Source organism: Poecilia formosa, unplaced genomic scaffold, assembly GCF_000485575.1.
Source record: "Poecilia formosa unplaced genomic scaffold, Poecilia_formosa-5.1.2 Scaffold160, whole genome shotgun sequence".
NCBI lineage: Eukaryota > Metazoa > Chordata > Actinopteri > Cyprinodontiformes > Poeciliidae > Poecilia > Poecilia formosa.
In genome coordinates this window covers 212885-227166 of record NW_006800099.1, presented here as the reverse complement: position 1 = coordinate 227166, position 14282 = coordinate 212885, and the positions used below count along the sequence as shown (strand labels likewise).

The 14282-nt window shown below is 42.2% G+C and overlaps 1 protein-coding gene across 3 annotated transcripts in view; it reads left to right on the top strand.

Annotated features, from left to right (window-relative positions):
* The first annotated feature begins 295 nt into the window (after positions 1-295).
* efna2a (ephrin-A2a) overlaps positions 296-14282 on the top strand; it is a 117197-nt gene continuing 103210 nt past the window's right edge. Inside the window, exon 1 of one of the 3 annotated variants that reach the window (XM_016677687.1) lies at positions 296-1302. In XM_016677687.1, coding sequence (XP_016533173.1) covers positions 1160-1302 — 143 coding nt within the window. In that variant the 5' untranslated portion in view covers positions 296-1159. The remainder of the gene's footprint in view (positions 1303-14282) is intronic. The other 2 variants (XM_016677688.1, XM_007564490.2) reach the window with 2 other exon arrangements.

Here is a 14282-nt window from a genome sequence, read left to right as displayed (position 1 = left end):
CTCAGGCCGGTTCTGGATAAGATTTGGTATCTTATATAGTGAGATTCAGCATGAATTTCCATTTGAGCGCTAATGCGACTCATTTGAAGAACAAAAAAAAACACGTAATTATGGCGCATTTTACGTTAATTAACTTTTAATGAGTGTTTAATGACTTCTACGCGCTCTCCGTTGTGTATCGCCAGGGCGCAGTGAGTCAGCCGGCCCCTGGTCCCCAGAGGGAGCGCGGGCCACAAGCCCCGCCCGCTCTGAAAGAGGAGCGAGCGCTGGATGGAGAGAGAAAGAGAGGAAGGGGAGGGGAGGTGAGAGGATAGAGATGGAGCGGGTTACTTTACACCAAATCAGGGTTTCAGTGAGTAACACTGCCGCCATAGGTGGAGGTTGCAGAGAAGCATGTTGGGATTAAAGCTGTGACTGAACCCGACGGGCTCCCCGCTCGCACCTGGTCCTCACCGTGACGCACAGGTTACCGGAGTCACGTTGGAGCGGAGCCGGCGGCGGCGGCGGCGGAGGGATCGACCAAGTTTGGGATGCAGTGAGAGAGGATGCTCGCGCCTGCTCGCAGTTCTGATTGCGCTTTAAATTTGGACGGAAAATAAGGTCGCCCGCGTGGGATGCGAAAGGGTCAGATTTTGTCTGGCGTGCGTCAGCCTTAGACATCTCTAGAAATATGTGCGGCGGATTTTGTCTTGTTCGCGCCGAGCAGCGAGGAGATCACCGATAGAATCCCAGATCCTTGGATGAATTTTGGAGAAGGACCTGGAAGGGGGAGGAGGGGATTGGCGGAGGGGGATCTGATCCAATGTGGCGCATCCACCGCTCCTGACTGCGCGTAATGGGGAGAAAAGTTTTTTCGGACGCGCTCGCAGCATCCCGCCGCTCGTAAATAACATGTGAATCCCGCTTCTTCTTCTTCTGAACGCAGCCGACGAAGTTTCCGAGTGATTTTCAAACCAGTCCATTATGACTTGAAACACCCTCGGGGTGATCGGGACTCCAATCGAACCAGTTAGCGATCCCCGCACCGCCAAAGACGCGCAGACGGGACGTTCATGATCTAGACACAAGAGAGGATTTCTGCAGCAGCGGCAGCAACGCAGTGAAACAAGCCCGATCCGCTTTTGTCAGAGAGAGAGAGAGAGAGAGAGGTTCCGTTCGGATGGCTGTGATGCTGTACCAGCTTGGCCAGAGGTGTGTGATGGAGCTGGTGCTGCTGACCGTCCTGTCCTGGGTCTCCGTGTGGGCGGAGGAGAAGATCATATTTGACAGACACGCTGTGTACTGGAACAGCTCCAATCCCAAGTGAGTTTTCCTTAAAGTTTGGCCTTGAGGTGTGTGTTTGTGTGCGTGTGTGTGGGTGTGTGTGTGTGTGTGTGAGAGAGAGAGAGAGTGTGTGTTTGTGTTTTAAGGACTGCCTGTCTGCCAAGCACGCCTCTCAAAATAAAACCTTACCAGTGGGCAACAGTGCCTTGAAATATGGAAGGAACTGCACAGTTTCCCACTGCTTGACATATTCTGTCTGACCTCTTCTGTTTACCTTTAATGCTTTTTTTTTTTACTAGTCTCCGTTGTGTTTTGGCTGAAAATGCAATATTGATGTTTTTTTGCACACAGACACTGGATGTTTTATGTAGCACAAGGGGCATCTTTTGTTTTAAACAATGAGGGCATGCTGCCTCCTCTTCTCATCACTGTCTGGAGATTTACTCTCTCTCTCACACACACACACACACACACATGCAGAAAGCTTTTACCTCTTCTCAACTGGTTTCAGGGTCTGAACGCTCTTGCATTACACACACAAACCATGCAAACGCTCACATTTCGCTCTCTCTCTCTCTCTCTCTCTCTCTGTTTCTCATTGACATGGCGCAGGAGCACACTCAGTCTGTCTGACTAATGCTTTGTGACAGCCTCTTTTTCTCCTTTTCTATCACCCTGTCTTCTTTCTGTACTTGTTTTGTACCTTCCTCCCTCTCCCAGTCAGGTAAATAAACAGTAGGCACGTGCCAGTTATCGGTATCAAGGTATGTCGAAGGTTGTTTTTGTTTTGTTTTTTTTATTCCTTAGAAAGTTCTGATGTGAAAATTTCCCGTCATGGATCACTGTCCATGAAAGCAAAGTTATGTCATGGTCAGAGTTTTTCCCAGCTGCCCTCACATGTCGAGCAAACGTGTAAAGTAAGCTAACTGCTAAATATATTTGACAAATTATGCGTGAGAAGAAAAAATTGTCTCCCTCCACTGACCCCCCCCCCCAAAAAAGTTTAGCTTAGTGAAATCTTTTGCAGATTCATGGCAATATTTGCCTGACGTATCAAATATGACACAAAAGGAAATTTTGGACGATTGGATGAGAATATATTTTTTCTTTCCTTCTTTTTCAAAAACTTAAAATCTAATGAATGTTATTTCTGTTTTTTTTTGTTGTTGTTTTTTGTTTTTTACAAAAAGCTAGCAACCTGCTCCTCCAGCTTAAAGCACTTCCCCTACTCCCGCCTGTTTCTGTGCACTGCCAGTCAGCTGGCTGAAAGAAGGCAACAGCAACACCAGCCACCAGTTTTACATTGCTTACAAGAAAAACAAAGTGCATCTCAAGATGGGAACCAACACGTGATTATTGTGGTGTAAATTTTAAGGCATGCAAAATATGCCTTATGATTTTGGAAAAGTGCAATAATTAACACTATAGTAATTAAAAAACTCAATGTATCAAATATGGTACAAAAAAACCCAACCTGTAATGTTACCATTTTTACCTGTTAAGTTTTAATCCTGCCAAAACTTTTGCATCAAACTCAAAATGACAGTAAGCAAATGTAATGGCGTTATTATAGCCGTAATAATGAACATGTTATTGCATATTATAGCAGCCACATAAAATATGGTTGTAAAAGTAAAAGCAGTTGGAATGGATCTTTATTGTGTAACTCTAGGTGGTATTTTTACTCAAGGTCATCATGCCGTGAGAATCTCACACCCGCCGATGCTTCATAAACAGTGAAAGCGTTCCCTTCCTCTCTCTTCCTCTCTCTCGCTCATGGCTGAGCTGGTCTAAACCTAAACGGCCCTGGCTCTCCCTGCATCACCCAAACACACCCCGTGCCAACAGAGGCACCGTCTCCGAATGCATCGCGGTTCCACAGAAGGCTCCTCAAATATTTAATAGGCAAGGGAGAACATTTTCTCCTTTTCCCAGAGTCTCTTTCTGTCTTTCTATTTGTCTGTCTGCGCTCCCACTCTCCTGCCATACACACGCTCGCGCACACACCGAAACACACACACACACACACACCGAAACACCTACGCACCTCGAGCGTCACAGGCTACATTTAAGCTATATAGGAGGTTGCTGGGGGCGCTGTTATTCCATCAGGGACTACGGAGAAGCAGAAGCAAGAAAACGGGGGTACATCAAAAATGCATTGGTGCTAAAGCAGTGAGCCTGGGCTTTGTAGCAGCGGAGAGGTTCATCCTCCCCCCCCTCCGCTAGGCCTTGGCACTGTCACTGCTCATGCTTTGCCTTTCTCTGCATTTACACACGCACACACACACACACACACACACACACACACACACACACACACACACACACACACACACACACAGATCCCCACAGTGCTGCTCCTGTGATGATCATCCACTTCCATGTATTCCAGATTCCTTTGAATTAAAGTCACTTGATAGGTTTTTTTATATATATATCATTATAACTGTACTAAAAGGTAAATTACTCATATTAGACTCTGTAAGATGTGCAGTAATTTCTACAGCTACAATAACGAATCATTTTTATTCAAAGGAAATAAAACTTTTTCCCTTGATGGACTTTAACTGGGTCATTATGAGATGAACATGCATTAATATCAGCCGTCTTGATGAAGGAGGAACCGGCTTCCCTGTCCTTTTTAGAAGAAATAAATAAATAAGCATCCAAACAGCATGATGCTGCCACTACCATGTTTCAAGGTGAGGACGGTGTATTAAGAGTCACGTACATCGTCGTCTCATCTGGCCAGTTCACCTTCTTCTTCTTCTTCCACATGTTTGCTGAAACCTACCGAGAAGCACACCAACAGAAGCACTTGCCAGAGAGAGTAAAGAGACTCAAAGTGTAGAAAAATGAATAGTTGTGTGAATTAATTGATCAGAAATTGTGCATTGTCTTTTTCTTTGCGTGTCCAAAATGTCCTTTCTGACTCAAAAGCAGCTCAAGAGCTCCTTTCCTAGAAGACCACAAGCACAGACTTGGAGCTTGTAGTCCAGTTAGGATTCAGCGTCCTGCAGCTTTCCGTTTTTATTCGTGTGTCCCCGAAAGCTCATGGTGCTTCTAGTTTTAATTGGCTTTCTTTGCACCTGTAGTTCGAAAGGTTAATATTTTAGAAGCCCTAACAGGGATAAGGTCTTGAACTTTATTTTTTATTTTTATGGAACGATTGCTTTTGTCCTTAATGGAATATTACATTATGTCTTGTCCCTGATTAAATACATCGTAAATAAATTAAAGGTTCACTGTCCCACCATCCACACACTTTGCAAACAAAGTCTCTACTGAATAGGTCATAGATGTGTCACACTAGGAGAAAAGTTGAACATTTTTCATCTAAGGTCCAGGATGCTGCATCCATAGTTGGGCAAGGGGAAAAATAGCAGGCACTTCCTTCTTAAATGCGTAACGCCCCAACTGATTTTATTTTCAAGAACATTTCAATGTAACACCAAATACAAACTAAAGTTTATACACGGAAAAGGTGTCTCGCAAAAGCAGCTCCTAAGGATTTGCTTAAGCCGTTTTACATTTTGTCACATTTCAATCAATTTGAGTGACTTTAACAAGGACAACTTTACCAAAACTGACAGGGCAGGAAAAGGGAGCGTTAATTGGTGAAGTTGCCAAGAGGATGATGAGGAGCAGCAGAGACCCACAGCTCAGGTGAAAGAATCACTGGACAGCTATTATAGGGAACTCCACAAATCTGTCATTTATGGAAGAGTGGCAGGAAGAAAGTCCTGAGAATCGGTTTCTCACAAGCCGTTTAGGAGACACAACAAAGATGTGGAATGAGGTGGTCTGGTCCGGAGGGACCAACACTGAGGTTTGTGGCCTACAAAGTTGTGGGTCTTGGAAAAAAAAATAAAAAATCTGCATCTCGGTGTGAAGAAAAACAATTTCTAAGATGAAACAGTGGCGGCAGCATAAATACTTCCACAGAAGCTCTAGTCTCAGAACTGCTTTCCTCTCAAACCAAGGCTTCTTGTATTGCACACTGTCATGACATTAAGCTTCAGTTAAAAGGTGCTTTAAACTTCTTGACAGTCCATGATTTAATGTTCCAACAAAGTGAGATATTTAGATTGTTTTACTCACAGAAGACACCGACCAACTTTCTCTCTCGTTAAAAAGTAAAACCAAGCATTTGAGAAGTCACTTATAATATTTTTTTTTCCCCTGTGCAGTTTTTGCTTGTCTTAAGTCTTAGAGGACCACATCTTCTGTTTAATCCCATCATTTCTAAGCAATAGGATTAGCGCCCTTGTGTTTTCCTACTTTCCATCCATGCAGATTTTTCTCAGCCCCTTCAATTAATGCGTGTCCACTTCCTCTCTGTTTACTCCAGCCTGTCTTGCCCTACTTTTCTCCTCGGTGCGTCTGCAGCATTAATAACCATCAACTCTAAAAAAAAAAAAAAAAAAAAAATCTGTTAATTGTTTTTTGTTTTTTTTTTTTAAACCTTTTAGCTACCGGTAATTGTATGTCAATTACGTTTATTCTGGAGTGCATTGATCTCAGTAAGATTAACCTGAATAAGTCAGGATAAATAAATAACTTCAACTGATGTCCTTTCTTGTGTGTATGTGTGTGTGTGCGTGCGCGCGCATGTTGGTATGTGTGTTAGGGGGTATGAGGGTTGCTCGACTACAAATTGCCCCAAACCTTTGTTCTTTCTTTTCTTTTTTTTTTTCAGTCCCTGACTCTCAGCAGGTCCTATCTCTTTCTAGGTCTCGCTGGATAAGAGAAAATGCATGAGATAATCCAATTCAAACAGCTCCGGCCACTTTTGGTCACGGCAGGGGGGACGGGAGGGGGGGCAGCACCCTCCAACACACACCATGTGTTGTCCATCCTCCTGTTGCGGTGTGATACGGAGTGATGCGCAGTAACAAAGTGGCATAACGTTATTAACATAACATTATCACAACAATGCTGCAACGTTGGAGCACGATCTGGAAATCTCTCAGACCCGCATGGAAGAGCTTTTTTTTCTTTTTTCTTTTTTTTTTTTTTCTGCCAACATGCAGGCGGGAATAAATGTGGAACACACACATACATGCAGTTGGATTTAGGTCAGTCACAACCATTATGAATGTCTATTGAATACAAGGTTATGCAGGCTCCATTTTTCTATCTTGGTGCTGTTGCATGCTTGTGTATGGATACATATCTGTTCATTTTCCAGGGGAAAAAAAAAAAAGCCCTCGCTGTCCCTTTTCGGTTTTCTAGCCAGCGCACACAAACATAGAGGCTGCCTTGTTTGGCTCCCAGGCTTGTATTATAAAGCCTGCAGGTGAGGGGCTTTGTTCACCCCGAGCAGCTAATGTGCTCAGAGCAATAGGCTCTCATCCACACACACACGCACACACTCTCAGACGCACGCACACACGGGCCGAACCGTCCAGAAGGAGCACCTTATCTAATCCCGGGGTTTATCCTTCAAAAGACTTTCTTTTCCTTTTCTCCTTTGTTCCTTCTCCTCTCCTCGTCTCTCCGCGTCTTTGAGGAACTCCATGTCAGTGAGAAGCTCTGATGGTGGATGACACGTTCCTTCTACGGGACGCAATCCGTCTCCTTGGAGATGTTCACACACATACACCCAAACACCTGCGCCCACGCAGCCTTTGAGGAGGAAGTGTTTTATGTGCCGAGCACAGCTTTTTTTTATATTATTCAAGTTATTTTTTTTTTCCTGCATGTAGAAAGTTTCCACACATGTCTGAATTGGTTGATTCCCACCTTCATGTCCTGTCCTTCTGCTTCAGCCAGGGATGCAGTACTTCCAGAAAATAATTGCACTTCTGCGTTTTTCTCCATGTTTTTTAATTGTTGGACTTTTCTAAAAACACATTTGAGTATTACAGATAGATGGATCTTTCCATATTTAGCTTATTTGTCTAGTTCGTGCTGCAAAAAAAAAAAAAACAAAACATGCTCACAGCATGATGTTGCCACCACCATGCCTCACAGTAGGGCTTGTGTTAGCCAAGCGATCAGCAGTGCCAGTCTGTCTCGCCAATCATTCCAGCTTAGTCGCTACATCTCTACTGCCACTTTACCATAAAGCCTTAACTACTGGAGTTTGTTGGCAATCGTTGAACTTCTGGCAAATTCGGCTGAAACTCACACATAAGATTCAAATCTGTAGGAATCTGGCTGAAAAATGGGACCCATACAGGATGTTTAAAGGTTGTATAATTGCCCCTTTGTAATTGTATTAAGCGGTTTGAGCTGATTTTCACAAATTTGTATCTTGACAAAATCTGTCCAAGAAGAGACTTTCCCTTTATGTTCATTGCTTGGTTTCTGCTCCGGTCTGCACTGTCAAAAAGGGATGCACGATTTTTGGTTGATAACGATACCATGTATTTGGTAGCAGGTAGCAGGCTACTGAAACTATATTTCTTTTTCTGCTGTGGAATTAAAATACTGCATTATCTTTGAGAATTTAGCCTGCTACCAAATACAAATGCTGAAAATGATGCAACACTTTGAACTTGTATTATGTTTAATGTCAAATTTATTCATGACATCTGCTCTCTCTAAGGCAATGACAACACTCAAACAGTGCAGATTTGCTGAACTGCAGGCATCATTGTCTGCTTCACAGCAGACAATGAAATCAACGCCTTTTGTATCGGTGAGTTATTTTGAAAGAATGGCTGATGTCCGATATTAAAATTTACAGCAAATATCGTCCGATACCGATACCATTCCAATGATATGGTGCATTCCTGCTGTCAAATGCTAAACTGTATTTACAGCATTCTTGCTGAAGAATCTCAAGGACGTTGAGTGGAAATCAGATTCACTGGAACTCAGTTTTGAACATCATACTATAGCACCTGTTGTTTAAATCTTTAGATTTTTTATTTTTTTTTAGAACTTATTTTTAAAAAAAGTCTGAAAACACGTTTTCCTGCTCTTACTGTAGGTCGCTTTGTGCATTTTTTTTTTCCCCATTGAAGAGACGCTCTGACTGGCTAAGGCAGGCATTCTGGTGGCGCTGTATGTGTGGTCAGTCATTACTCCACCACCAGCCAGCCCACACACACATCCAGACACCAACACACCACAAGGATTTGCATCCAATTTACATTTAGACGTGTACTCTCTCCTGCTCAGTTACTGACAGTTTGTCAGACTCAAGCTTTCCCCTGGGTTAAATCCATCTTCTGCTGCCTCAATCGCCACTACCCACTCTACCTTTCTTTACTTCCATTTTTCTTTTATTTACCCACTCCCTCTCTTTATTTCTGTGCCTATCCAGCTTTCATCTTTACGGTCTCTCTCATCTCCCACTGCCTTGGATCACGACTCCTCTCCCTCCTGGCCCTCCATCGCTCATACGATTGGGATGGTTTTTTTTCTTTCACATCTAACTTCGCATTGCCCTGCAATGTCCACATTGCCTCAGGCGGGCTCACACAAAGCAGCGCTACATCAGGTTACATGTTTCAGCCGTGACCCACATTGGGCTTTATCCGTACGGCCGTGCGCGTGTTTGCTTAAGATGACAGGGCTCTGTTGCGGTTTATGTTGAAAGACGCCAATGTCAAGAGTTAATGCAGTATCCATATCCCCTCGGCTCTAGCTAAACTGATACTTAGAGTAATTAACATCGAGGCTTCCACCTTTGCAAATGATTTCTCCGAGCTCAGCAGGGAGAGACGCGGTTACATAACGAGTTCTAGTCTGGCGGATCTTAGTCATCAGCACATTCAACACGCTGATTGGCAGGACGAGGTCTTCTTAATATGCGGGGGCCATTAAGAGTGGAGTAGTTGTTCTGCTTTTTTTTTTTAATTTTTTTTTTGTGTGGTCTCGGGGGTGTGAGATTTTTGCGTCTGTTTTTGTTTTTTTTTTTATTTTTTATTTTGAGCTTGTTGAACGAAAACCAAATCTGGCAGCGCTCTCGGCAGAGGCTATGGCTTTCCAACGATGTTTTTTTGTGAACTCGTTCATTCGAGAATGTTGAAACTCCATAAAAGGTGATAATCAGGCTTGACAACTGACAGCAAGGTTTTTAGAAACCAAAAATAGTTCTCATTAACGACACAAAACCTTCGAGAGCTTTTTGGGGCCTGATGTGCAACACTTTAAGAACCTTGCTGCAGCTTTGCACGTGTGAATACTAAGTGTTATGTGTCCTGGAACTGTGGATGGGAATTTAACATTTAATAATTTCAGAAAAAAAAAGAAGGAAGTAAACTCAGTGTGATGCTAACAGGGCCTTGCAAAAGTATTTTCAAACCTTTCATGTTTTCTTCCAGAATCATCTAGTTATTAGCTCAATGCATCTTCATATCACACATGATTAACTTCCTTGCTGAGTATTTCAATAGCACAGTGATGCTTCTGTCATGTTTCATAGTGGAGACGATGCGCAGATGGGGATTCCTTTCGGATATGGTTTCCAAATAATTAGAAACAATTTAATATCACAGGATTAATAAAGTTTTTATCTAAGAAAGTCAAAGATTCTTCATCCATCCTGATTTCTAAATCCAATATGGCTGTCACAAGAATAGAAGTTTGTGATGGCTGGAGCAATTGCTTGTGTTTTCAGTGCATTGATGCCTATTAAATCATTCATAGTATTTTGAAGCATTTCCTAGTCGACTTTAGCACCACCTGCTGGTCTGTCATGGGAAATACACTTTTTTTTTAATGCGCATGTAATTTTTTTCCAAGGATAAAAAAAAAATAAAAAAATATTCATTACAAGTAGTCTAGAGTATTGTTGACCTCCAGTGACTTTTGTTGCTTGTGTAACATTGAAGATTCATAGGGGAAGCTGTTTGGTTGTATTTCTCTGAATGTTTTAGAAGTGGAAATCACTCAAGATCGTTGCCAATCTTGCCAGGAGCGATTCTTTTGAAAAGTTCATCACCAAGGTCAGACCACAGAAAACTCAGAGGAACCGCATAAAACCCAAGAGATGCATTTTAGACACTACTGACCTTAATTTGAATGCTAAATATTGAATTTCTGCCAAGAACAATGTAAAGGCGAGAGCGCATCTTTTTTTTAGCGATCATAGAAAGGCCATAAGAAAAACTGTTTGACTGTACTTTTAATGACAATCATGACTTAAGTGAAATCCAAAACTTTTTTTTTTGGTCTTATTATGCCTTAAGACTTAAAAAGGATAGCTTATAAATGCTAAAGTGAAATTTGGTAAAAAGATTACAAGCAGTTATAATCTTAACATATCACATTTAGCGCACCGCCTTCCACTTACGTTTCCTTATGTCGCTAATCATCAACCTCCTCGTAAGTAACTGCATAATGATAATTACTAAAGCATTGTGAAATGGCTTTTTTTGATAAACTGCTTTGATATTTTCGAGATGACAGTTAGTTAAAGATGGTAGAAGCTCAGCTTGGTTTCAACTCTTCCCAGTCTGACCAACCTCGGCTAAAGAGTTCGTGACAAGAGTTAGTAAGACACCAGCTACGGAAAAGATATCGCCTGGTTGTAAACTTTTAAATGATCCCCACTTCAAAACTCCGGAAAGGTTTCGCTTTAACGCCGGTTCTTGACCCCCGGCTACGTGAAACCGACTCTTCTCTCTCTGCTGTGCTCATTTAACCTGGTTAAACACAGGTGTGGCTGATCACGTTAACAACAAATGCATTCATTCAGGTGTTCTGGAGCCGGGCTCGGCTTGCTGAGCAACGTCGTTAGGATGATTAATTGCACCTGTGGTTTCCCCACAGCGCCAGAGAGTTTGCGGGAAAGCAAACTGTTATATGTCAAGTGTCGAGGTGCTAAGAGCGGAGGGCCTGTTTATTACTGGCTTTATACCATCTGAGAGTTGTGTTTAATTACTGCTCGGTTTCATTTTGCTGTGCTTCTGCCCGAGTTGAAACATTTTGTTAATTACTTTCAGATGTGAAATAGCTTAGCGGTTTTTTTTTTGTTTGTTTTTTTATGCGTGGTGCCTTCCGAAAAATATTCCCACCTTGTGGAATTTTGTCACGTTGATTTGAATTTTAGGGGATATCAAAACACAGAGTGGTGCATATTTGTGCAGTGGAAGGAAGAGATAAGGGAAGTTTTTTTGAGTTTCATATGTGTTGACAAATATTTGCCCATTTCTTCTTTTCAAAATAGTTTGAAGCTGCAGGTTTAGGGATGATCTTCCTCTTGAAGGTGAAGCCTCTAACATCCTGCTTCTCTATCCATCTTCCCGTCACCTCTGACCAGGTTTGACCTGCTGAACAAATGTATTCCCACAGCATGATTCTTTTACCACCTCTCCTGGTGTGTTCAAGTTGATGTGATTTCTCCTCTCTACAAAATATTTTCAAAAAGCACTTTTTATTTATTTTTTTATTTTTTGGTCTCATCATCTGACAAGAGCTCCTTCATCCACATTCATCCAGTGTCTGCATGGCTTGTGCCAAACTCTTAGCAGGACTTCTTGTGACATCTTCCTACAAACACAGAAGGACCTAAGATCTAAAAACTCCCACTCTGAATCTCTCGAGTTCCTCCATAGTTACTGTTGTCCACAAGCTCTCCTGGCATGAACTGCTGTTTTAGGTGCTGGGTCAGTTCTTTCATGCTTTTTCCATTTTCATTTGGTGGATTCAGCTGCATTGTGTGTGATTTTTAATGCGTTGGATGCTCTCTCTTTAACCCAGCCCTTCTCTGGACCTCCTTACTGCTCTGTCCTTTGGTTTTCATGATGCTGCTTGTTCACTAATGACCTCTACCAAAACTTTGATGCTTTCACAAAACAGCTTGATTCCGACTGTGATTAAATTACTCACAGGGAGAAGTGACTTATGAGTACAATTTGCTGCACTGGATTGTCATTTATAAAGTCCTGAGTAGAAACACACCCCATTTTGCAGATTTTCTTTCTTTTTTTTATGAAAGTCATGTGATTTTTTTTTTCCCCTTCAAAGCACTAATATTATTTTTTGTTGGTCTATCACTCAAAAAAATATACATATTTTTTGCCATAGCTACAAAACGATTAGTCATCCTTGGTAATAACTCATTCACTGGTTAATCTTAGTTCTGATTAAATCCTCAAACTGTAATGTAAAGAGTAACAAAAAATATATATATATTCCTCAAGCGGTTCCATCTTTCCCAAACATCAGAATTAAAGATTTTACTTCAGAGTGAAGGTTGTGACTTGGAATGCTAATACTTGTCTTAGAAATTATCTCTTTTTCAAAGCAGGTTTACCGCTAAATATCTTCCCCCTCAGGGCAAATGAAATCAGACCTTTCCAATGCATTTCTCACAGAAAATGCATTGGAAAGTGTGTGGATGGAAGCTCCCTCTTTCTTCCTCTCTTTTTCAGGTTTTCTGTCCTGCCTCAGAGTTTCTGAGCTTGCTGGAAAAAAAAAAAAAATCATCTTTTGATCTGCCAGTAGAAGTGGAGTTGATCTGTTTAGTATGTCACCTGCACGGTGAGGAATCTGTGATGAGACGTATAATGTTTACTTAACTTCCCTCGGCGTTTTATTGTTCGCACAGCCGAGACGGAGCGAGCGGGGATGTTACGCTGCGGCGCATGCTTCTTCGGCTGCTCTCCTTTCGCTAATGAGGTTTGCTGATGATAATCGCCACGGCGATGATGGAGACGATGATGATGATGATGTAAGCGCTCCGAAACAACCTGAGGGAGATCCCAGGAGTTTCTTGTTCAAACCAAGAGAAAGCGAGGCAGAGGGCGAACAAGAGAGGGCAAGGGGTTTTTTTTTTCCCTTTGATATACATTTATTTTGGAAGACACCAACAGACTGGATATATATTTGATTAAAAAAAAAAAAAGGTAGTGGAGAGATACTGGAGCAGAGTATGACTGCATTCAATACACCGTGAACAATAGCCATTGTTATTCCTGCCTCATTCTGGTTTTCGCTCCCTTCTAATACTTTTTCCTCAGGTCCCGGCTGGTTGGCCAGATTGTGTTAGCCAGTAAAAAGAATAGGACTCTTCTCTTTCAGTTCTGTCTGCCCGGTATTCTAATGGGACGCCCGCAGCTTGGATTCCATATGGACCAGCTGGAGGCTGATAATAAAGCATACACTGCTGCCTGGGTGCGCCTCGGACTGTCCACAAGGGACAAGGAAAAGAGAAATAAAAAAAACTGAAAAGAGAACTGAAGAGAGTTACTTGAAGGATTGGGGCCATATTTAGCATAAGGATGAAATAGAAAAGTTTAATCAACATTTTTTTTAAGAAAAAAAGAGAAGAAAACAAAGCATCAAGGATGGAGAGTAATGATTTAGAAAGAAAAGGCGGTGAAAATTTGAGGACCTGAAAAAAACGAGAAAGCCAAAGGTTACTTTAGGAATAGTTTGACAGCAACAAGAAGCGCATGGCTGGATCGTCTCAGTGGGTGGGTGATGAGAGGCTGGAGTTACCGAGGAAACGTTGGCCTTTTGTGCTGTCCCCCATTCGGAGTTGGGGATGGCCTCTGGTGCGTGCAGCTTTAAAGATAAGATTTTACATTCAAAACTGACAAATGCAAGTCACATTCAAAAGTTGGAGAGACGAGATCTCGCCGTTTGTCCTCCTGGCATCGTCGCAGGTGACATTGAACTTAAAAGGTGATCTGTCTGGCATGTAATCAGGCAACGGTACACTTTTTAAAAAATTTCCTCCTATGAAACAATTTGGCTACCAGTTACATCCTGTAAAAATGTTTTTGCCGTGAATCGGTGAACAACAAGGTTATCTCTCTCCTTGTCGGACATGATAACATCGTCACAAGGCAGTTGGCCGGGTTTTCCCAGAGTGTCAACGCACCTGCGTTGTGCATATTTTGGAGTGCTAATGAAGACCTGCTTTTCATCTGCGTCCAAGGCTGTACCCCGTTGGCTTTTAAACCGCAGAAGAAGAGGACAAACGAGAGATGTGATTTGGAATCACTTCCAGTGTGATCTACCAGAAAGAGCAAGGAGGCAGCAATTACTGTGTCTTTCAAAATTCTCCGTACCATTTAAACTTTTCCAGTTTTCTTCATCATATTTCAATG